This window comes from Oncorhynchus nerka, linkage group LG13, assembly GCF_034236695.1.
Source record: "Oncorhynchus nerka isolate Pitt River linkage group LG13, Oner_Uvic_2.0, whole genome shotgun sequence".
In the NCBI taxonomy this organism is placed as follows: Eukaryota; Metazoa; Chordata; class Actinopteri; order Salmoniformes; family Salmonidae; genus Oncorhynchus; species Oncorhynchus nerka.
Genome location: NC_088408.1, coordinates 28,048,459 through 28,073,741, shown reverse-complemented (window position 1 = coordinate 28,073,741; position 25,283 = coordinate 28,048,459). Strand labels below are relative to the sequence as shown.

General features: G+C 43.6%; 2 protein-coding genes across 3 annotated transcripts in view; one reads left to right on the top strand and one right to left on the bottom strand.

The window, feature by feature from the left end:
* Positions 1–9,740, top strand: part of LOC115140392 (cytochrome P450 2K6-like) — a 13,386-nt gene extending 3,646 nt beyond the window's left edge. The window contains exons 4-11 of the mRNA XM_065026967.1: positions 2,433–2,595; positions 2,901–3,050; positions 3,230–3,390; positions 5,892–6,065; positions 6,282–6,423; positions 6,664–6,848; positions 7,025–7,166; positions 7,350–9,740. Of these exons, the coding sequence (XP_064883039.1) occupies positions 2,433–2,595; positions 2,901–3,050; positions 3,230–3,390; positions 5,892–6,065; positions 6,282–6,423; positions 6,664–6,848; positions 7,025–7,166; positions 7,350–7,546 (1,314 nt within the window). The 3' untranslated portion in view covers positions 7,547–9,740. The remainder of the gene's footprint in view (positions 1–2,432; positions 2,596–2,900; positions 3,051–3,229; positions 3,391–5,891; positions 6,066–6,281; positions 6,424–6,663; positions 6,849–7,024; positions 7,167–7,349) is intronic.
* Positions 7,791–25,283, bottom strand: si:dkey-119f1.1 (Structural maintenance of chromosomes protein 6-like). Of its 2 annotated transcripts, none has more exons than XM_029676427.2 (27): positions 25,139–25,283; positions 24,568–24,706; positions 22,295–22,412; positions 21,967–22,072; positions 21,438–21,574; positions 21,153–21,214; positions 20,963–21,043; positions 20,588–20,689; positions 20,215–20,334; positions 19,953–20,051; positions 19,647–19,793; positions 19,311–19,399; positions 19,011–19,175; positions 13,659–13,837; positions 13,304–13,505; positions 13,067–13,181; positions 12,584–12,744; positions 12,314–12,449; positions 12,038–12,118; positions 11,700–11,870; positions 11,334–11,471; positions 11,081–11,226; positions 10,650–10,775; positions 10,271–10,376; positions 9,882–10,034; positions 8,800–8,897; positions 7,791–8,356 (listed from the first exon to the last, which is right to left on the bottom strand). In XM_029676427.2, exons 2-27 carry the CDS (start codon positions 24,691–24,693, stop codon positions 8,245–8,247), a joined length of 3,276 nt encoding a protein of 1,091 aa, XP_029532287.1. In that variant the 5' UTR covers positions 24,694–24,706; positions 25,139–25,283; the 3' UTR covers positions 7,791–8,244. The 2 variants fall into 2 exon arrangements, with proteins under 2 accessions (XP_029532287.1, XP_029532288.1); XM_029676428.2 differs by having other exon boundaries at positions 24,610–24,706.

The window sequence follows — 25,283 nt, the reverse complement described above, 5'->3', positions numbered from 1 at the left end:
ACCCAGCAGACTCGGACAAGCGCCGCAACGCCATCTCCTCCCAAGGAGCCAACATTGGAAGGCAGGAGGAGTTGCTTCGTGGTCTTATGGAAGGGTTCCAGACCTTGGCCGAACGCTACGACCAAGCATTGAACACATTGCAGGAGCAATTCCGTGGGTTGTCTGTTAGGCACCCTACCATGACAGTAACCTCCTAGCCCTTCAGTAGCCCAGCTGTTAGTAGCGGCGCCTCCCCGGCCACCCCGGCTTCCCGGGGACCCCGCTTACCTCCCCCGGAGCGCTTCGATGGAGAGTCGGGCACCTGCAGGCGTTTTTCGCTCAGTGTTCCCTCATCATCCAGCTGCAGCCCTCCTCCTTCCCCTCGGACCGCTCTAAGATAGTGTACCTCATCACGCTGATGTCCGGGAGGGTCCTCGCCTGGGCGACGGCAGTATGGGAACAACAGTCGGCCATATGCTTCAGTCTGGAGGAGTTTGTGGCAGAGGTGAGGAATGTTTTTGATGCTCCATTGTCCGGAAGAGAGGCTTCCGGGAAGTAACTCCAGCTTCGGCAAGGCTCCCGCAGTGTTAAAGACTATGCAGTAGATTTCCGCACGTTGACAGCTGAGAGTGCTTGTAACCCGGAAGCACTGTTCGACATGTTCCTGCACGGAGTATCAGAGGAAGTAAAGGACGAGCTTGCTGCCCGGGAACTATAGACAGATCTCGACTCGCTCATCATCTTGACCATTTGGGTCGATGGGCGATTACGGGAATGCAGGAAGGAGAGGAGATTTAATTTCACTCGTTCGTCCAAGGATTCCACCTCGCCTCCGAATTATCACGGAAGTCGCTGACGGCTCTGTTGCCGAGAGAACTAGAGGTTACCTGAGTTCCCCCGGGAGCCTCCGAAAACTGCCGAGTCACCTCTTCCCGAGCCAATGTACAGTTGAAGTCGGAAGTTTACATACACCTTAGCCAAATACATTTAAACTCAGTTTTTCACAATTCCTGACATTTAATCCTAGTAAAAATTCCCTGTCTTAGGTCATTTAGGATCACCACTTTATTTTAAGAACGTGAAATGTCAAAATAATAGTAGAGAGAATGGGTCAGAAGTTTACATACTCACATTGCATTTAAATTGTTTAACTTGGGTCAGATGTTTTGGGTAGCCTTCCACAAGCTTCCCACAATAAGTTGAGTGAATTTTGGCCCGTTCCTCCTGACAGATCTGGTGTAACCGAGTCAGGTTTGTAGGCCTCCTTGCTCGCAAAAGCTTTTTCAGTTCTGCCCACAAATTTGATATAGGATTGAGGTCAGGGCTTTGTGATGGCTACTCCAATACCTTGACTTTGTTGTCCTTAAGCCATTTTGCCACAACTTTGGAAGAATGCTTGGGGTCATTGTCCATTTAGAAGACCCATTTGCGACCAAGCTTTAAATTCCTGATGTTGCTTCAATATATCAACATAATTCCTACCTCATGATGCCATCTATTTTGTGAAGTGCACCAGTCCCTCCTGCAGCAAAGCACTCCCACAACATGATGCTACCACTTCCATGCTTCACAGTTGGGATTGGGTTTTTCAGCTTCCCATCCTCCCCCTTTTTCCTCCAAACATAACATTGGTCATTATGGCCAAACAGTTCAATTTTTGTTTCATCAGACAAGAGGACATTCCTCCAAAAAGTATATTTGTCCCCATGTGCAGTTGCAAACCGTAGTCTGGCTTTTTTATGGCGGTTTTGGAGCAGTGTCTTCTTCCTTGCTGAGTGGCCTTTCAGGTTATGTCGATATAGGACTCGTTTTACTGTTGATATAGATACTTTTGTAACTATTTCCTCTAGCATCTTCACAAGGTCCTTTGCTGTTGTTCTGGGATTGATTTGCACTTTTCGCACCAAAGTACGTTAATCTCTAGGAGACAGAAGGTAGGCCTTGAAATACATTCACAGGTACACCTCCAAATGACTCAAATGATGTCAGGAATTTTCCAAGCTGTTTAAAGGCACAGTCAAACTTAGTGTTGGTAAACCTCTGACCCGCTGGAATTGTGATACAGTGAGAAGTGAAATAATCTGTCTGTAAACAATTGTTGGAACAATTTAACCCAGGTGCTTTGCTTGAACTCTCAAGAGTTCTTGACCACTTCGTATCTATCCATCTTTGTCCTAAATGTACTCTCCACTACTCCCGTCACTAAATTCCTGTTTAGGCAATCCCGAATGGAGCAGCTTATTAACTGTATGTTTGTCTCTAAGGATGTACAAAATCTCCACGGAACTGGTGCATACTGGAACATGTTGTTGCTTGCGTGCCTCGAATATGAGTTTGTTACATTTTAACAGAGATAGTAGGACAAAAAGGAAACGCATTATAATTATATATCTCATTCCCATGGGACATTGTGATATTTTTCCCTCTCTCTTCACCCCCCCTTTTCTCCCCAGATGAAGGACAAGTTTGGACCCGTGTTCAGCATTCAGATGGGCTTGCGTAAGATCGTGGTTCTGTGTGGCTATGAGATGTTGAAGGAGGCCTTGGTCACTCAGGCTGATCAATTTGCTGAGCGGCCAGACATCCCACTATTCAAACAGATCACCAGAGGAAACGGTACAGGCCAACCTCGACTGACCAAAATCTCTTTAATAGATCAAGAACCACATTATCTGTCTTGTTTCTAGGCCCAGTCATGTTATGTCAACTGTTCAGTGTTCACAATGGCAGTTTACAGTCACAAGCAATATCTTTTATCTTAACACAGTGGCATGGCATTTTAAGTGGATAACTGCTGGGTAAAACCCATCCCACAGCAAACCTACACGTCCACATAAAAAAGCAAAGGAATACTTTAGGTACCTACAATTATTCCTTATAATAAACAGAGAATCTGTGACATATCCTCCCCGTCAAAACAGGAATCATATTCGGCCATGGGGACTCCTGGAGGACCATTCGGAGGTTCACTCTGGCGGTGCTCAGGGATTTGGGAATGGGAAAGAGGAGCATCGAGGAGAAAATCATCAAAGAGTCAGAAAACCTTGTAAATAGCTTTGCAGCTCATAACGGTGAGGCCATATTGGATCTGAAGATAAAACTACAAATACATAGATTATTCAACTGTCACACAAAATGCTACACATAGAACAATAAAAAAAAAACTATTCAGCAGATCATTGAATGAATTAACTTTGATTTTATTGACATTAATTCATGTGTTTTTATGAAACTATTGTGACTGAGCCAGGTGATGGCATCCAGACCACCATTCCTCTGAACGCGGCAGCGTCCAACATCATCGTCTCTCTGATCATGGGCCACAGGATGGAGTATGATGACCCGATCTTTATTAAGCTCTTGGAAATGAACTACGAAAGCTTCAGGCTGGCCAGTTCACCGTTCATTCAGGTATGATACTACATGACAGTATTTGGGATATTTGTTTGGGATACTTGTTGTTCCTTTCCATAGAGGTATTAAAATGCTGGATACTGTGGTGGAAATTCTGCCTTTAACTAATAATGAGGAGAGGAAAAGTCAATCAATCAAGGAATTACTTTTATTAAAAACATGAGGCTGGTCGCACCACCCACGCAGGTGAAATGGAGAGCCTGCTGTACAAAGAGTACAGAAGCCTTATATAGGCAAGCAATCTTATGCAAGCTTCTGAAAAACACGTGATCTTATGTGTGTACAGAAGGAGAGACCAAACTGGGTTACAGGGTACAGACGATAATGAAAAGGTTGTCTCAGTCTGTCGTAACTCAGTGAGTACAGCAGGTGCCAAAGTGACAGTAAGTCACTCCAGACATACTTCCTCTAACAGTAGCTCAACGGTTCCCAAGTTTGGCAAGCACGAGCCTTTGAATGTTTTCCCAAATTATGTACAGTGGGGCAAAAAAGTATTTAGTCAGCCACCAATTGTGCAAGTTCCCCCACTTAAAAATATGAGAGAGGCCTGTAATTTTCATCATAGGTACACTTCAACTATGACAGACAAAATTATATTTTTTCTCTCCAGAAAATCACATTGTAGGATTTTTAATGAATTTATTTGCAAATTATAGTGGAAAAATAAGTATTTGGTCAATAACAAAAATGTATCTCAATACTTTGTTATATACCCTTTGTTGGCAATGACAGAGGTCAAATGTTTTCTGTAAGTCTTCACAAGGTTTTCACACACTGTTCTGGTATTTTGGCCCATTCCTCCATGCAGATCTCCTCTAGAGCAGTGATGTTTTGGGGCTGTTGCTGGGCAACACGGACTTTCAACTCCCTCCAAAGATTTTCTATGGGGTTGAGATCTGGAGACTGGCTAGGCCACTCCAGGACCTTGAAATGCTTCTTACGAAGCCACTCCTTCGTTGCCCGGGCGGTGTGTTTGGGATCGTCATGCTGAAAGACCCAGCCACGTTTCATCTTCAATGCCCTTGCTGATGGAAGGAGGTTATCACTCAAAATCTCACAATACATGGCCCCATTCATTCTTTCCTTTACACGGATCAGTCGTCCTGGTCCCTTTGCAGAAAAACAGCCCCAAAGCATGTTTCCACCCCCATGCTTCACAGTAGGTATGGTGTTCTTTGGATGCAACTCAGCATTCTTTGTCCTCCAAACACGACGAGTTGAGTTTTTACCAAAAAGTTCTATTTTGGTTTCATCTGACCATATGACATTCTCCCAATCTTCTTCTGGATCATCCAAATGCTCTCTAGCAAACGTCAGACGGGCCTGGACATGTACTGGCTTAAGCAGGGGGACACGTCTGGCACTGCAGGATTTGAGTCCCTGGCGGCGTAGTGTGTTACGGATGGTAGGCTTTGTTACTTTGGTCCCAGCTCTCTGCAGGTCATTCACTAGGTCCCTCCATGTGGTTCTGGGATTTTTGCTCACAGTTCTTGTGATCATTTTGACCCCACGGGGTGAGATCTTGCGTGGAGCCCCAGATCGAGGGAGATTATCAGTGGTCTTGTATGTCTTCCATTTCCTAATAATTGCTCCCACAGTTGATTTCTTCAAACCAAGCTGCTTACCTATTGCAGATTCAGTCTTCCCAGGCTGGTGCAGATCTACAATTTTGTTTCTGGTGTCCTTTGACAGCTCTTTGGTCTTGGCCATAGTGGAGTTTGGAGTGTGACTGTTTGAGGTTGTGGACAGGTGTCTTTTATACTGATAACAACTTCAAACAGGTGCCAGTAATAGAAGTAACGAGTGGAGGACAGAGGAGCCTCTTAAAGAAGAAGTTACAGGTCTGTGAGAGCCAGAAATCTTGCTCGTTTTTAGGTGACCAAATACTTATTTTCCACCATAATTTGCAAATAAATTCATAAAAAATCCTACAAATGTGATTTTCTGGATTTTTTTCTCTCATTTTGTCTGTCATAGTTGAAGTGTACATATGATGAAAATTACAGGCCTCTCTCATCTTTTTAAGTGGAAGAACTTGCACAATTGGTGGCTGACTAAATACTTTTTTGCCCCACTGTATGTCCTACCCCCCCACACGCAAAACAAGAACCTTTCACCCAGAACAGGCTCCAAACAGAACAGTAGCTCCATCACAGGTGTGCAGAATATAACACTTTGCCCTGTCTCCAGTTAAGCTAAGAACCTATTTGTTTTTGTCAACTCTTGGCTGAGCTCCCAGATATCATGTGGTCATACTACACACACAGAACAGTTAGAACAGTTCTCTGCTAATACACACGCTCTTTTCTGAGTTTGTTTCTTTAACCATCTCAAGCCCAATGCCTAGGCTTAAAGATTGATATTTTAGTACACAAGCATTAGTAAGGTTCAACAGAAAATGCCCTCACAATACACATTGTCATCGTAACATTGACAAGTAAAAAAACTGAAGTGAATTTCTCACATATAAACATGAACCGCCATGCTCGTTTCTCCAGCTGTACAACATGTACCCAGTGATCCACCCGCTGCCAGGGCCTCACCACAGAGTGCTGGCATACCAGGACAACCTGAAGGCCTTCTTCAGGAAGATTTTCATCCAGCACAGACAGATCCTGGATGAGAACGACACCCGTAGCTACATCGACGCATTCCTCAACAAGCAGCAGAAGGTGAACCCAGGGCTCAATGTCAGTCACACCAACTATGGGTCAAAATGCCTTTTTGCACTTGGAAACCCTTTTTGAGGGGGGATAGAGATGTGCTACAGATTTGCCTGAAAGTGATTTGAAATTGCCACTCCCACAATACAGCATAACTCACTTCCTAATGGTCCCATGTTTTGTCCCATACCTAATGCCTTTCCTCAACTAAAATATATTTATTAGGAAAAGGATAATCCCTCTTCCCACTTCCATGAGTGGAACCTCCTGTGTTCCGTCACCAACATGTTTGTGGCTGGGACGGAAACCACCTCCAGCACCCTGGCCTGGGCCTTGGTCATCATGATCAAGTATCCTGAAATACAGAGTGAGTGAAACCACATGTCACCAGCCATTTTGGATCAATGAGGAAAATAAGTTTAAAAAAAATAGGCTACCATACAGCTACCACCTTCTAATTCCACGGCATAAAGTGTAATACGAAACAAACATACAAACTGGGATTGATATGCAAATGTTTCAAATAGAGAAGGTGCATAAAAATACAGAAAGAGGTGAAATCTCACAAGCCCTCCTTATACTCAGTCTACTTCCTATGTCCTCTCAGGTAAGGTCCATGAGGAGATAGACAAGGTGATTAGTGGTTCCACGCCAAGGATCCAGCACAGGCAGATGATGCCCTTCACTGACGCAGTGATCCACGAGACCCAGAGGTTCGCTGACATCCTGCCCATGGGCCTGCCCCACGAGACCACAGCCGACGTCAGCCTCAAAGGCTTCTTCATACCTAAGGCAGGCCCACTCACAACTAACTAGCAGACACTGACCTGCACCTTTTAGTGAATCAACAATAACCAGACAGTTAAGCAAGACAGTTATGGTAAAGTGAAATGTACTACCTGTCCCCCATACGGCACCAAACATCCTTTCCTTGACAATGGCACATTCAAATTATTGTATGTGTGTAGGGGACCTACATTATCCCACTGCTTAGGTCAGTGCACCGTGATAAGGCTCACTGGGAGAAGCCGGATGATTTCTACCCTCACCACTTTCTCAATGTCGACGACAAGTTTGTCAAGAGGGAGGCTTTCATGCCCTTCTCCGCAGGTAACAGGAGCCAGGTTGTGAACGTACGACTGTTGATTGCCTTAACAGACATCATCCTTATGTTCACCAGTTGTAGTAATTCAATAGTTTAGGATTGCATTGTGTACTACTAGTAGAATTGTCCCAAGCAAAAGTGAGTTTACTCACTCATCCTCCAATTGCTCCGCCCATCTCTCCTCCCAGGTCGTAGAGTGTGTGTAGGCGAGACTCTGGCCCGCATGGAGCTCTTCCTCTTCTACACGTCCCTCATGCAGCGTTTTTCCTTCCTTCCCCCCATCGGGATGACTGCTGACGACGTGGACATCTCCACCTGTGGGGGTCTGGGCCTCGCCGCCCCACCCATCAAAGTACGGGCCCTGCCTCGTTTCCATGACCCCTAGGGAATTACCCCAACAGCCTTGTATTTCAGATTTTCCTGTGTTAAGGGCAGTTATCACTCTGAGATGTCAGTAATCAGTAGGATACCTCATCTGCCTTGAATCTAAAACACTCAGGACTAACCATTAAAAACACAACTGTACAAAACTAGTTTTGTAAATGTAACTGTACTGACAATTATTGTACAGTAAAGCAATGGATATAAATGTATCAAACTTATCTAGACAATGACAAAGTCATTTCAAATCCTAACAAAAGTATCATTTTATTTTGTTAAATTGTCTGCAGAAACAGAACGATCGACTGAAACAATTTAGCAAACATGACAATTGTTCTAACAATAAAATCTGCACAAATATAACAGGTTGAGCTTCTGTTAATCACTGGAAAAGCTAATTAAAGACTTCTCAAATCTTTGTCTTGGAATACAAAGTGTATCAAAATGTGCTATTCCTCGTAACAAAATTAAGTCGGTACAAAGTTAGAAAAGAAAAAGCATTTACAGAAATAGTGTTTGGTAAAACATTGCAACACTTTAACTTTAGCAATAGCAGCATAAATAAATGCAAACTAGGTCATTATTTTTGTGTCTAGAATTTTAACAATAACAAAACACTTAACTTAGAAGAAATGTGAATCACAAACACATCCACATCATTTAGTGAGGACTTTGTAAAACAGTCTCAGGTTGACCTCTTCCTCACTCCTCCTCTTCCTCCTCCTCATTCCTCTGTCCAAAGGGAAGAGCCGTCTGGCCACGGTCCGGGTCTTTCAGCCGCAGGATCCGGATCAGGTTGTTGACTGGGAGAGAGCTATAGGGAACACAACCACCAACCAATACATTTATTTTAAGTACACTATTTTTGATAAACTGAATATGCAAATGAGAGATAATTAGGCAAAGCCATGATATAGATTAAGCAATAGTTCCCAGGGGGGTGTGGTACATGGCCAATATACCAATGCAAAGGGCTGTTCTTATGCACGACTCAACGCGGAGTGCCCGGATACAGCCCTTAGATGTGGTATATTGGCAATATTCCACAAACCCCTGAGGTGCGTTATTGCTATTATAAACTTGTTACCAACATAATTAGAGCAGTAAAAATAAATGTTTAGTCATACCTGTGGTATACGGTCTGAAATACCACGGCTGTCAGCCAATAAGCATTCAGGGCTCAAACCACCCCATTTATAAAATAGAACAGAGATGCTTAATGTTAGTACACAGGAGGGTGATGGAAGGCTACAATACCTCATGCTCTGTGGGGTGAGGAATATGAACTGTCGGTAACGTTGGCTAGAAGCGATTTTCAACATCATGTCCATGGATATCCTTCGGTTCACCATGTCCTAAAAAGACAGTTACATTAATTGACAGACAGTGTCTCAACAGAACAGAACGACTGAAATAACGGAGCAAAAATATGAAGAATAATGTGTCTTGGCCTCACAGTGTAGGCTACAGAAGACACCTGAGCTTAGATTATAAGTAAGTTAATATTTGAAATGTATTTCATTGACTGAAGAAACTCAAAGGGATACTTTGGGATTCAGGCAATTGCCGGCAAGCCTTTTTTTCTACTTACTCAGAGTCAGACAAAGATATGAATACCATTTTTATGCTAACGATATGCTACCTTCCAACTTCCTTCAAACTGCACGCAGGGACATAAAAATGGTATCCGTCAGTTTGTCTGACTTTGGGTAAGTAGTGTTGGATTCTATCTTGAAATATACTTATTCCTGTCACTATATTAGAACGGACTGATCACTTAACATGTATATGTAAGGGGTCAATGAAAGGTGAATAGGTACTGTGTGTATGGAAAGTTACTGAGTGAGACAAAGGGAAGGAGAGAAAGTTTCTCTGTTCAAACATGTTGTTGCTGAATATTAATAATGAGCATCAGTCTAGCCTCAGTTCCTGATAATACAGGCCAGCTGCTGTAGAACTAGGTCAAGGAGGGATGTGGAACTCAACTTGAGATAAGGTCAACAGTTGAAGAGAGAAGAAACCTCTGGGAGGGAGGCCAGAGATCACCCCGGAGGAACATGGATGAATTGCTTATGTTAGACATACAAGGAGGTGACTTCTAGTCAACAGTTATAAATATATACTTGTGTGACTTGTATGTTGTGTTTTGCAGATGAAGAACTCAGTGGGTTGAATAAACTTGGTTTGAGCTTTTCCTAGTTGTCCATTTGAGTTTAGATTTTGTTCAGAACCTAACAGTAGGAATAAATGCTTAATGGCCTAAATCCTGAAGTATCCCTTTAATATGCATTTTAAAATGGTTAAGTCATTCATCCATCCTTCTGATATGGCGGCATTACCATGTAGACATCAAACTCATCGAGGGCGCGGAAGGGGGCCTCAGCGATGGCCCAGAGAGAGAGAACGAAACAGACAGTGGAGAACGAGCGCTCTCCTCCAGACAGAGAGCGCATGTCACTCAGAGCAGCCTTATCCCCCACACCTGGCTGGACCTGAGAGAGGGAGGGAAGATGAGGGAGAAGATGGGTAGAGACAAAGAAGGATGCAGAAAGAGAAGAGTAAAAGAAAGACATTGACAAATGGGAAAGGGGGGTGGAGCAGGGGAATGTGAGGGTAACTTGATTATTAGGCATACATAGTTTTTTTATAACCTATAACTGCTTTTGCATTCAAGAAGGGTACATGTGAAAAGGTATTTCTGTGCATTAAAACCGTAGTGTATTCTTACTGAGATGGATAGGGTTTCGTTCTTGTGCTCGAACATCATCTTCCCTATATAGCCTCTCTGTGACAGCATGGAGTCAAAGTACATCTTGCAACGCACTGAGAGAAACCTAAAAAGAGATACATAGTGGGAAGGAAAACTATTTAAAAACAAATCCATAGCGCAACAGCTTTGCTTTTCCGCTAAATCTAACACCACATCGATAGATTGAGATGGCCTCCCTTCAGTCATTCAATAACTATTTTGCATAGCTCTATAACAGCCATTGATGCTAGCAGTACCATCCAGCTGTTCTGTGATCTCTTATGAGACAGTGAGTGGTGTCAAATAACAGTGCTGATATTCTATTGACAGACAGGAAGTAAATGGTGGATCCAGCTACCTCCTCAGCTCTGTGTAGACTCGGTGTCTATCGTCCATGATCTTACACAGGACCTGGATGAAGCGCTTGAGGCACTTCACCTGCTGGTTAATGTTACTGTAGTTCTCAAGGGCCTCTTGGTATTGCCTGGATGGGAGAAGAGGGAGGAAGGCAAGCAACATTTACCTTCTGCCCTTAGTTTACCCATTAGTCATTTTCATATGGACAGCTCTATTATATGGAAATACTGTCAAAACATACTATATAACTATATGTAACACACTATATAACAATACCAAAGTAACCAAAATATACATCCAAGAACTCTTAGGGAATCAACTAAAACCAAGGCAAGTGGGGGAAAAAAATTAATCTGGTTGTATTTTGAGTGAAACATCCCTTAAACGTTTGTGTGGGGTGAAGGGTCAGAGGTTAGGGGTGGCAGAGGTTACCTGATGACCTCTTCGCGGTCACCCTGCTGGTCCTGCTGGGTGCTGATCTTCAGCTTCAGACGGCTGATCTCGCTGTCCAGACTCCTGGCTGTCCGGCGCACCTCGGATCGCTCTGGACAGATCTCTGTGGCCTTCACTACAGAAGCCTGGGACACAGGAGGGTTACGACAAAGAACACACACATTAAGCAGGGACACACAGGAAGTAAGGGACAACATACACAGAATATGGCCCTGATTATATCTAGACATACCGTGAGCTCCTGCTCCTTGAGATCCAGGCTGGCCTTCAAGGCCTGTATGGTGTTGATGTGGACCTTGCGTTTGTCCTCGTAGTGTTTCTTATGGTGCTTGCTCTTCTCCACATCCTGGTCGCTCTTACTCAGCTCCTCCTGAGAAAACAAGGGGGAAGGAGAGATGTATCGCCATCTATTGGCTTTACCTTTTCTGTTTAATCTGTGTGTGATTGATTGTGTCTATGGAGACCCTGTATGGAACAAAATGAGGACATGGGTTATCACTATTCTAAGTCCTTTTCACTCTCCTGGTTCATTCCTGGTTTGCACACCAAACTTCCCTCCGTGTTAATAGAAATTGAAGTCCATATTGATGTGACTGACCTTGATGGGTTCGGCCTCCTCGGCCACAGTGCTGATGGAGTCTTTGTGCTGGCGGTACCTCTGCTCCACCTCCTCCCAGGAAGCCTTCAGCTGGGCCATCTTCCTACGGGCCTCCTCGCTCTCCGCACGACCTGCTGAAATCTTATTGTTGATCTCCTCCAGCTCCTCCTCCTGAAAGCCAGAGTGTGTGTGTGTCGTGGAATGTGAGTGCATCAGTTTGTGTATATCATATCAGTTGGAATGCGAAAGAGAGAACAAGGGAACGAGATGTTCATGAACGACATTAGCTAAAACTAAATGTTAAAATATTGTCCCTGTGCCTAGATGTGTGTACCCACCAGAGGCTTGAGGTCCTCAGACTGGGGTTCCTCCACGTTCTGCAGGTCACTGATCTCCTGCTGCAGCCTCCTGAACTTATCCTGGAGGAGAGGAGAAGGGGAGAGGAGAGTTGTGACCTAGTAACTCGACATCTAGACTAATCAGAGGTGAACCATTGTGCTCTCCAAAATAATTTCTAGTTGGATCCATGGTATGGCTCTGGAGAGAGATGCTGTTTTGTCACAAAGGCCAGCTTGAGCAAGATACTAATATCTTAAGAAGTGCGTGTGCGTTACCTTGGCCCTCTTCCTGTCGTCGTAGGCCCTCTTCAGGAGACTGTTGTTGTTCCTGATGTCCTCCTCCACCCTCTGCTTCTGCTGGCTGAACCGATCCAAGTGGGCCTCCTTGTTCCGCATCTCTTCCTGCAACTGCCTGAGTGAGATACATGGAGATATTGAGAGAAGGGGTAGAGGGAGAAAGGTAAACCACTGAATTAAATTGAGTCAGAAGAACAGAGCAGCAGAAACCTTTTCAAAACAAATGGACGTATCACACACACACATTACCTGATCTCCTCCTCTACGTCTCTGCTAAGGTAGTCACACCTCCTCTGGTCGTTGGAGTAGTAGCGGTTGTTGTAGCACTGGTCTCCCTCCTTGGTGAAGGCCTGGTAGCAGTTTCTAGGGGGCTGCCTGCCCTGCATCACTCTGCGGGCCTCCGCAGGACTCTACATGGTACAGACAGAGGGGTTAGAACCACAGAAATGGAACCTTTCTCCCTTCTGTCCTAAAGGCTACTGTTTTCTACAGGAAGTGGCTTGAAGTTCATTCATGTTGTTTTTAGCATGCAAATCAGTTGTTACATGGGGATAGTTCAAGTATTTAAAGTTTTATCTTATTATCGGCTCAAACTTTAAAAGAGTGAACTCTCCCTTAAAGAGGGCGACACTGAAAACAAAATCAGAATTGCAGTCACTACTGGGCAATCCAAGGTGACATCATGACATTTGAGTGAACTAACTATGGTGGCAGTAGATTCCATGGCCCTACCTTGATGAGCAGAATGGTCTCTATGCCCCTCTGGTCGATGAGGCAGTTGGCAACCACTGGGTCCTCGATCTCCAGAGACTGTAGGACTGACGGGTAGTCAGGGTGGTTCACAGCCCTGACACACACACACACACACACATGACAGAAAACATGTTGATTACAGAGAACAAAATTAACCTTTAGAGGTACAAATAAGCTAGCCTGAAACCAGGTGTGGTAGGTAGCCAACAGCCATACCGCCTACTGGTGTCATGGACCCTGTTGAAGAACTGGCAGGTGATGATCTGGGGTCTCCTACCCCCCTGGTAGTACCCTCTCATAAGGCCCTGCAGCAACTTCTCATCCTCGTGGTTGTCACAGGTGAAGGCCACCATCAGGCTCCCAAGACATTTCTCCACGGCCAGGGCCTGCTCATGGTCCTTCAGACGGATACAGTACCCTGCATGGGGCACATCGGGAGAGAGAGGACATTGGAAAGAGCTTTATTTTAACCAATGACAAGGTTACACAAATAAGCATAACATCCAGAAAGGATAATGAAGCGTAAGATAAAGAGTTTTCGCTTGCATGGAAATACACACACACGTCTTACCCAGCGGCCCCACTGGTTTCTTCCTGAACTGGCCCTTCCTGTCGGCGTCCTCGATGGCGGCGAGCAGCGCGGGCATCTTCTCTCCGAAGCGGCGCAGGCGGTCGGAGCGGCTGCCCTCCATGGTCTGCAACTTCCTCCTGATGGCCTCCATAGACCTCTTCAGATCCTCCTCCTCTCGCCTGAGAAACACACACAGGGTTATACATACATACATACATACATACATACACGTGTATGTATGTATGTATGTATGTATATACACACACCACAATTTTTCAAATTTATTTAGACTATTTTCTACATCGTAGAAATGTCTTCCACAATTAACCCAACCTCTCTGAATCAGAGCGGTGCAGAGGGCTTCCTTAAATCGACATCCACGTCTTCGGCACCCGGGGAACAGTGGGTTAAATGCTTTGCTCAGGGGCAGAACGACAAATTTTACCTTGTCAGTTAGGGGATTCTGTCCAGCAACCGACATCAAAACTATGAAATAACACATATGGAATCATATAGTAACAAAAAAAAAGTGTTAAAAAAAAATCTAATCTTATATTTCACCTGGAATGCATTTCAATTAACAGGTGTGCCTTGTTAAAAGTTCATTTGTGGAATTTATTTCCTTTTTAATGCATTTGAGCCAATCAGTTGTGTTGTGACAAGGTAGGGGTGGTATACAGAAGATGGTCTTTTACCAAATAGGGCTAAGTCCATATTACAGCACAAATAAGCAAAGAGAAACAACAGTTCACCATTACTTTAAGACATGAAGGTCAGTCAATTAGGAACATTTTAAGAACTTTGAACGTTTCTTCAAGTGCAGTCGCAAAAACCATCAAGCGCTATGATGAAACTGGCTCTCATGAGGACCGCCACAGGAAAACAAGACCTAGAGTTACCTCTGCCCCAGAGGATAAGTTCATTAGTTACCAGCCTCAGAAATTGCAGCCCAAATAAATACTTCAGAGTTCAAGAAACAGACGCATCTCAACAGCAACTGTTCAGAGGAGACTGCGTGAACCAGGCCTTCATGGTCGAATTGCTGCAAAGAAACCACTACTAAAGGACACCAATAAGAAGAAGAGACTTGCTTGGGCCAAGAAACACGAGCAATGGACATTAGACCGGTGGAAATCTGTCATTTGGTCTGATGAGTCCAAATGTGAGATTTTTGGTTCCAACCGCCGTGTTTTTGTGAGACATAGAGTAGGTGAACGGATGATCTCTGCATGTGTGGTTCCCACCATGAAGCATGGAGGTGGTGGTGTGATGGTGCTTTGCTGGTGATACTGTCAGTGACTTATTTTGAGTTCATGGCACACTTAACCAACATGGCTACCACAGCATTCTGCAGCGATACGCCATCCCTTATGGTTTACGCTTAGTGGGACCATCATTTGTTTTTCAACAGGACAATGACCCCAAACACACCTCCAGTCTGTGTATGGGCTATTTGACCAAGGAGAGCGATGTAGAGCTGCATCAGATGACCTGGCCTCCACAATCACCTGACCTCAAACCAATTGAGATGGTTTGGGATGAGTTGGACCGCAGAGTGAAAGAAAAGCAACCAACAAGTGCTCAACATATGTGGGAACTCCTTCAAGACTGTTGGAAAAGCATTCCTCATGAAGCTGGTTGAGAGAATGCCAAAAGTGTGCAAAGCTTTCATTAAGGCAAAGGGTGGCTACTTTGAAGAATATCCAATATAACATATATTTTGATTTGTTTAACACTTTTGTGGTTATTACATGATCCCATATCTGTTGTTTCATAGTCTTGATGTCTTCACTATTATTCTACAATGTAGAAAATAGTCAAAATAAAGAAAAACCCTTGAATGAGTAGGTTTGTCCAAACTGTTGACTGGTACTGTATATACAGTTGAAGTCGGAAGTTTATATACACCTTAGCCAAATACATTTAAACTCAGTTTCACAATTCCTGAGATTTAATCCTAGTAAAAATGGCCTGTCTTATGTCAGTTAGGATCACCACTTTATTTTAAGAATGCAAAATGTCAGAAAATTAGGAGAGGGAATCACTTATTTCAGCTTTTATTTCTTTCATCACATTCCCAGTGGGTCAGAAGTTTAAATACACTCAATTAGTATTTGGTAGCATTGCCTTTAAATGGTTTAACTTGTGTCAAAATTTTTGGGAAGCCTTCCACAAGCTTCCCACAATAAGTTGGGTGAATTTTGGCCCATTCCTCCTGACAGAGCTGGTGTAACCGAGTCAGGTTTGTAGGCCTCCTTGCTCGCACACACCTTTTCTGTTCTGCCCACAAATTGTTTATAGGCTTGAGGTCAGGGCTTTGTGATGGCCACTCCAATACCTTGACTTTGTTGACTTAAGCTATTTTGCCACAGCTTTGGAAGTATGCTGTGTGTCATTGTCTATTTAGAAGACCCATTTGCGACCAAGCTTTAACTTGCTGATTGATGTCTTGAGATTTTGCTTCAATATATCCACATAATTTCCCTACCTCATGATGCCATCTATTTTGTGAAGTGCACCAGTACCTCCTGCAGCAAAGCACCCCCACAACATGATGCTGCCACCACTGTGCTTCACGGTTGGGATGGTGTTCATAACAATGGTCATTATGGCCAAACAGTTCTATTTTTGTTTCATCAGACCAGAGGACACTTCTCCAAAAAGTACAGGGTTTTGAATGATTTAATTAAATATATCGGCATAATGCTAATTTCACCAATGATGATACGAAAGAAACAAACCCTAACAGCAACCTGCCTAAATGACTACAGACCCGTAGCACTCACGTCCGAAGCCAGGAAGTGCTTTGAAAGGTTGGTAATGGCTCACATCAACACCATTATCCCAGAAACCCTAGACCCACTCCAATTTGCATACCGCCCAAACAGATCCACAGATGATGCAATCTCTATTGCACTCCACACTGCCCTTTCCCACCTGGACAAAAGGAACACTTATGTGAGAATGCTACTCATTGACTACAGCTCAGCGTTCAACACCAGAGTACCAAGCTCATCACTAAGCTAAGGACACCAACACCAAGCTCATCACTAAGCTAAGGATCCTGGGACTAAACACTTCCCTCTTCAACTAGATCCTGGACTTCCTGACGGGCCACCCACAGGTGGTGAGGGTAGGTAGGAACACATCTGCCATGCTGATCCTCAACACTAGAGCTCCCCAGGAGTGCGTGCTCAGCCCCCTCCAGTACTCCCTGTTCACCCACGACTGCATGGCCAGGCACGACTCCAACACCATCATTAAGTTTGCAGATGACACAACAGTGGTAGGCCTGATCACCGACAAAACAGCCTATAGGGAGGTCAGAGACCTGGCCGGGTGGTGCCAGAATAACAACCTATCCCTCAAAGTAACCAAGACTAAGGAGATGATTGTGGACTACAGGAAAAGAAGGACCGAGCACGCCCCCATTCTCATCGGCGGGGCTGTAGTGGAGCAGGTTGAGAGCTTCAAGTTCCTTGGTGTCCACATCAACAACAAACTAGAATGGTCCAAACATGCCAAGACAGTCGTGAAGAGGGCACGACAAAGCCTATTCCCCCTCAGGAAATTAAAAAGATTTGGCATGGGTCCTGAGATCCTCACTAGGTTCAACAGCTGCAACATCAAGAGCATCCTGACTGGTTGCATCACTGCCTGGTACGGCAATTGCTCGGCCCCTGATCGCAAGGCACTACAGAGGGTAGTGCGTATGGCCCAGTACATCACTGGGGCTAAGCTGCCTGCCATCCAGGACCTCAGAGGAAGGCCACAGCCACCCCAGTCATAGACTGTTCTCTCTACTACCGCATGGCAAGTGGTACCGGAGTGCCAAGTCTAGGACAAAAAGGCTACTCAATAGTTTTTACCTCCAAGCCATAAGACTCCTGAACAGGTAATAAAATGGCTACCCGGACTATTTACATTGTGTGCTCCCTCCAACCAATCCCCCTTTTTATGCTGCTGCTACTCTCTGTTTAGCATATATGCAAAGTCACTTTAACTATACATTCATGTACATACTACCTCATTTGGGCCGACCAACCAGTGCTCCCGCACATTGGCTAACCAGGACATCTGAATTGTGTCCCACCACCCGGCAACCCCTCTTTTACACTACTGCTACTCTGTTCATCATATATGCATAGTCACTAACAATTTCTACATGTACATACTACCTCAATCAGCCTGACTAACCGGCGTCTGTATGTAGCCTTGCTACTTTTATAGTCTCGCTACTGTATATAGCCTGTCTTTTTACCGTTGTTTTATTTCTTTACTTACCTATTGTTCACCTAATACCCTTTTGCACTATTGGTTAGAGCCTGTAAGTAAGCATTTCACTGTAAGGTCTACCTACACCTGTTGTATTTGGCACATGTGACAAATAAAATAGATTTTTGATTTGATTTGCAAACCGTAGTCTGGCTTTACTTATGGCGGTTTTGGAGCAGTTGCTTCTTCCTTGCTGAGCGGCCTTTCAGGTTATGTCAATATAGAACTCGTTTTACTGTGGATATAGATACTTTGTACCCGTTTCCTCCAGCATCTTCACAAGGTCCTTTGCTGTTGTTCTGGGATTGATTTGCACTTTTCGCACCAAAGTACGTTAATCTCTAGGAGACAGAACGCATCTCCTTTCTGAGCGATATGACGGCTGTGTGGTCCCATGGTGTTTATACTTGTGTACTATTGTTAGTACAGATGAACGTGGTACCTTCAGGCATTTGGAAATTGCTCCAAAGGATGAACCAGACCTGTGGAGGTCTACAATTTTTTCCCCTGAGGTCTTGGCTGATTTCTTTTGATTTTCCCATGTTCCCAATGACTTTGAAGGTAGGCCTTGAAATGCATCCACAGGTTCACCTCCAATTGATTCAAATTATGTCAGAAGCTTCTAAAGCCATGACATCATTTTCCCAAGCTGTTTAAAGGCACAGTCAACTTAGTGTATGTAAACTTCTGACCCACTGGAATTGTGAATTATAAGTGAAATAATCTGTCTGTAAACAATTGTTGGAAAAATTACTTGTGTCATGCACAAAGTAGATGTCCTAACCAACTTGCCAAAACTATAGTTTGTTAACAAGACATTTGTGGAGTGGTTGAAAAACGAGTTTTAATGACTCCAACCCAAGTGCATGTAAACTTCCGACTTCAACTGTATAAATACAAAATAATATTCCTACTTCTGATATGGCTGTCACATAACGTTTACATTAGACAACACCCTGAGAGTATTTCATAAGCCCTGTTAACCATGTGGCATGGCTCCAGACTCCTATGATGTGTGTGCGTTGTAAACCAAGTCTTATATACAGGCCTGTATATAATGGAGTTTCCAGTGCCTACATCATCTTTTCCAGCTCGTCCTTGGCCCGGGACACAGCCTGCTGGAACTGTTCCATCTGCTGACCTAGGGTAGAGTCCTGGAAGTTCAGAGTGTCCAGGTCTGTCTGCAGCTTCTCCATGCGCTCAACACGCACCTGGGTCTCCGCACCAGACGTCTGGCTGATACTGTGGGAGGCAGAAAGGAGAAAAAAGGGAAATAAATCCCATGTGTCTGTGGTAAACATTCAATGACTTTTCCCATGACAAGAAAAGTTGTATCTTGAAACTGAAAAAGAGGTAGGAAAGGATCCGAGGCACTACCTCAACTTGAGTTCATTAATTCTCCTGGAGAGCTGATCGTTGTCCTTCTCCAGGTCTCTCAGGTTGGTCTTGAATCTGTGTACACTGGCCTGTAAGAGAGACACCACTAAGATGAATCAACAACTAGCGAACTAGAAAAGAGCTCCTCGTTATCGAGCTCTCACATATATAGTTAGCGTTGAGATCTGAGCTGGAAGCTGTAGTTTTTCATTGTGCTGCAGTTATGATTATGGAGATGTAATGGTTAATGATATTAAGCCTTATCTCTGTCACTTGCTAAACCCCTGGTATTTAGAAGACTCTGGGTTATAGTAACACTCATCACTGTTCTCTCACCTGGGCTGTGTTGAAGGCCTTGCTTCTGCTCTGAGCCTCGTTCTTCAGCTCAGCACTCTGTGGCTCAAGCTGCTGCACCCTCACAGTGATGGCCTCCAGTTGCTCCCGGATACCCTTGTACTTCTTCTCCGCCTCCACCACCTTGGCCTGGACAGGAAGTGAGGTCATAAAGAACAATCGTCAGCAATAACAAGCAAGGGGAAATAGTCACTTTGAACTTAAGTAATAGCTGCATTTTTCCTGAATGTGAAGGAAACACACACCAAATTCTTATGGCTGTAAAAATAAGAGGGTGATGTTAGTTACCTTCCACTCGTCTACTTTCTGGTCATATTTGATGGTGGACCTCTCCTCTGATTGGAGCTTCTCTCTCATGGGCTTCACCTCTTTCTCCATCTCAGACACCTGGCGCAGGACAGAGCAAAAGAGATTTTACACCAGATTATGTATTTAGCTGGTTAGCTAAATCTGCTACAATGTATCTGTTGTGCATGACCCCTGATAAATAAACAAATAATATAAATACACTTTTAGATTCATATTTTGAAGGTATGCTGCTTCCCCTCACCAGAGCCCAAGCCATCTGATTCTTCAGCTCCTCCAGTTTACTGTGCATGTCGTCCAGCGAGGCCAGGCTTTTGACCCGGTCCTCTTTCTCCAGGTACTTCCTCTTTAACCCCTCCAGACACTGAAACAGAATGATTCACACTTAAAAAGTGCTACTTTATAACAACTTCATTAAGATCTCTTGGTTGTTCATGGACAAGACTTTGCACATCAGAGCTTGAATTCTAGCTTTATAAGCCCCTGTAATCTTTCAATAATAAAAAATAAACCCGCTATGGAACTACATGCCACATGGCTGATTGGATAAAAGCATTTAAGGGACTTTGGATGGGTGACATCATAACACACCGCACATATGCCAAGTGGATTCGTACCTCCTCGTGTTTCTCCACAGTGTCTAGAGTGACATTTTTAGTCGTTATGATATAGGTGTAATCCTCTTTCATCTGCTCAAGCTGTGTGGCTTTCATAAAGAACTGAGGAAGAAAAACAAAACACTTAGTCACTAACAAGGTAAGAACAATCCTAAAAGGTAGGCCTACATTGAGCTCTTTCACCCTCATGCTATTTGACACTGAAAACCAGACTGACATTTAACCACTTCCTGAGAATGCAGAAATAAGACGTTACAGAGATTTGATACCTGCAACCAAGGCTGGCAAGATGCAAGCTAATTACCTTAATTTACACCATGTCCTCCCCAAATACAGAATTTCATAAATGAAAATATTCAAGTATATCAAACTGACTCTGTACTTATCCCCTTCTCCTTTGGAGTGCAGAAAGTGCTTGCTCATCTCTTGAGTTAGCATAGATACAGGGTTATCCACCTTTGGAAAATAATGATTATACAAAATAAATCAATAGTTATTTATCACAGCAACAGTGTTTCCAATCTTTTCATACAGGCTTGCAGGTGGTCAACAGAAGTTGAAGTACCTGGATGTTAAAGTGATCCAGAATGGACAAAAGTTCATCCTTCTTCGCAGACACAAGATGACCTGCAAGACAAAGTACATTCTTATGTGCTCATACTGCATCTACTGCTCAGTGAATCACTTTTTGAAATATAGCCTAATGTTAAGATCCAGAATAAACTATGTAGATTGATTTTAAAGGGTGTTTTGCACTAAAAAGTGTCAGGCACATATCTCAGATCCATAGGCGTGTTTGAATGAAGGGCCCATTTACAGAGTGTTAATACATTCTTATTACATTAATTACCTGCTTTGCTCTTGAGCTTGTAGGTCCTCATGCCCTCACGGGTTATCTTGAGGTCTACTATGATAGCCTGGCCGAACACTTCTGGCTTGTAGGCATCCCTGCCCTTGTTACGCAGTGTTATGGAGACGTCAGCTGAACTGGGAGAGCAGAGGGACACAAACAGGGTTGCAATATTACTCAAATATGACAGTAGGATAAACTTGGCACTTTCACATGCATTATTAAAATGGGGCAGATGGCATAGTTAACACATTAGGGAGCTGGAAGTCTGTAGCCACTGACATTTACAGTTTGTCACAAACTCTTGAATCTCTTGCAACACGTTTTATTGTATAGAAATTACTAAGGGAAATAATAGTTACTCTTGCAGGAATGCCAGATGTATGTTAACACTAATCTCCATTTACAAAGGTTTACTGCCCGAGGTAAGTGACCATGCTTCCAACAGACATCTGGAACCTGTCTTTCAAGGCAGAAATAGTCCCCAAAGACAAGGGAGTGTGTAAATACAATCAGGGAACACGAGTACCTCTCTCCTTCTTTCACAAATCCCTTCAGGGAGGACCCTCTGTTTGTGGTTGTAGCTTTCCCTCCCAGCCCCACCATAAGAGCTGTGAGGACAGCACTCTTTCCACCTGTCCGTCGTTTAGAAACACAATATCAGACACAGAACCACAGCACTGAAATCTTAGAGCATCATCATTGGATCAATACTGAAAAAAACATGCGATAGAGTAACAGGTGGAGACACTATACAAACAATCTATAATCAGTCAACACTTAAACCATCTTGAGAGTAAAAAAACATTTACATTTTTATTTTTTAAGAGTCAGGAAGAAGAAGTGGTGGAACTCACTTCCATTGTTGCCGACGACAAAGTTGACATTGGACCCAAACGCAAATGGCCCCAGCAGAGAGTGGCACATAAAGTTCTTCAGGGAGATGCTCTCCACTATGCCCACCTCTCCAACAGTCTGCAACAAGACAAAGCAAAGATGTAACAGTAAATCCTAATGTTTTAATATGGAGGCACAGTAGTGTTTCAGTTGCATCAGGTCATTGATTATTTCCCTTTTAATAAAAGATATAATAGCAGATTCTGCAGACTGTCAGTGTTGTCACTCCTGCTGTTGTGACTGAAATATGTCAGCCAAATTGAGAATGAAATAGGCTCAATTTGCCTGACATATTTCAAATCACAACAATAAATTACAACTAGGTTTGGGCAGTATACAGTATATACAGTGCATTCGGAAAGTATTCAGACCCCTTCTCCTTTTTAAACATTTTGTTATGTTCCAGCCCTATTCTAAAAGGGATTAAATTAAAACAATTCCTCAATCTACACACAATATCCCATAATGAAAAAGCGAAAACAGTTTTTTGTCATTATTGCACATTTATTAAAAATAATACCCAGAAATACCTTATTTACATAAGTATTCAGAACCCTTGCTATGAGACTGGAAATTGAGCTCAGGTGCATCCTGTTTCCATTGATCATCCTTGAGATGTTTCTACAACTTGATTGGAGTCTACCTGTGGTAAATTCAATTGGTTGGACATGATTTGGAAAGGCACACACCTGTCTATATAAGGTCTCACAGTTGACTGTGCATGTCAGAGCAGAAATCAAACGATGAGGTCAAAGGACTTGTCCATAGAGCTCTGAGACAGGATTGTGTCAAGGCACAGATCTGAGGACGGGTACCAAAACATTTCTGCAGCATTGAAGGTCCCCAAGAACACAGTGACCATCATTCTTAAATGGAAGAAGTTTGGAACCAACAAGACTCTTCATAGAGCTGGCCACCTGTCAAAACTGAGCAAACAGGGGAGAAGGGCCTTGGTCAGGGAGGTGACCAAGAACCCGCTGGTCACTATGAGAGAGCTCCAGTAAAAGGCATATGAAAGCCAGCTTTAGAGTTTGCCAAAAGGCACCAAGGACTTTCTGACCATGACAAACAAGATTCACTGGTCTGATGAAACCAAGATTGAACTCTTTGGCCTGAGTGCCAAACGTCATATCTGGAGGAAACCTGGCTCCATCCCTATGGTGAAGCATGGTGGTGGAAGCATCATGCTGTGGGAATGTTTTTCAGCGGCAGGGACTGGGAGACTAGTCAAGATCGAGGCAAAGATGAACAGAGCAAAGTACTGAGAGATCCTTGATGAAAATCTGACAGTGCTCAGGACCTCAGACTGGGGGCGAAGGTTCACCTTCCAACAGGAGAAACGACCCTAAAGCACACAGCCAAAACAACACAGGAGTGGCTTCGGGACAAGTCTCTGAATGTCCTTGAATGGCCCAGCCGGAGTCCAGACTTGAACCCAAACGAACATCTCTGGAGACCTGAAAATAGCTTTGCGGCAACGCTCCCCATCCAAACTGACAGAGCTTGAGAGGATCTGCAGAGAAGAATGGGAGAAACTCCCTAAATACAGGTGTGCCAAGCTTGCAGCGCCATACCCAAGAAGACTCGAGGCTGCAATCGCTGCCAAAGGTGCTTCAACAAAGTACCGAGTAAAGGTTCTAAATACTTATGTAAATGTACATTTCCTGTTTTTTTTAAACATACATTTCTAAAAACCTGTCCTTGCTTTGTCATTATGGGGTATTGTGTAGATTGATGAGGAAAACAATACATTTAATCAGTTTTAGAATAAGGCTGTAACGTAACAAATGTGGAAAAAGTCAAGGGGTCTAAATACTTTCCGAATGCACTGTACCGTGGTATTTTAGTTTGGGGCACCGTGCAACGCCACTGCTTATAACTAATAAAGTTAAATAAAGGTTAAATAAAAAACTATAAGTTAACTAAGATGTGCCACATAAATTATCCAGATCAGGGCTGCAGCTATGCATTTAGTTTGCTAACTTGTTAGTTAAGTGGCTAGATGGCAAGGTCAAGTTTCTTGGTTACAGCTGAGACGGTCAAGATCCCTGCTGCCTAAATTTGTTCCGTTTTTTTTTTTTTTTTACATTAGGAAAGAAATAGCGCCCCTTGTTTTGGTACAGGAACGGCACTATACCGCACAGGAGCACAACCCTAGACTGACAGTGACAACTCCAGTCTACTCTTATAAGGGTCTCAAATCAATTAAATGTACAGTAGCTAACTTAGATACCGTATGCGATCCTAGTGGCACAGGGGGTTGGCTGGGACCCACTTCATTATCTTCATCATGAACCTCTGTGGGTCTGACTCTCTTGTGTGGGCTCTCTCCAATTGAGTTGCTCTTCCTCTTAGACATCTTCTTAGACACCCTGTATAACACAGACATTAGAAAACCATCGTTAGAAATATAACAGTTAGCTATTTAGCAAAGAAGTTCTAGCTAGTTAACGTTAGCTACACTTAGCTAGCTAGTAAGTTACTAATATTAGCTCATAGAGATAGATAGAGGACTCATCTTTGTGTTTGTGAGATTTAAAGTAGATTATTGTATTCTTCACGATTGGCTGAACCCTCCTGATGAACCTGATTGGACATGACTCCAAAAGGGTTACCAGGAAGGATCAGCCAATGAAGTTGGAAGTCCCACCCGGTTAACAACATTAAAATGGTGGAGGCGCTGCCCCAATACTAAAATGGCATTTTGGCCACTAGAGGTCTCTATCATTCTCTATGAATTAGCTAGCCAACTAGCAACCCGGTAACGTTAACTAGCTAACGTTTACTAACAAATAAATTCTTACCTGTGAAGACCTCTGTCGGTAAATTAGCAGGCAAAGTTTTTAAATAAACATATCCACAAAAGTGACTTTGGTAGCTAGCTATTCAATGCTTATCGGCGAATTTTGGAGGTAGCTAGATATCGAAAGACATACAGCTTGTATGCAA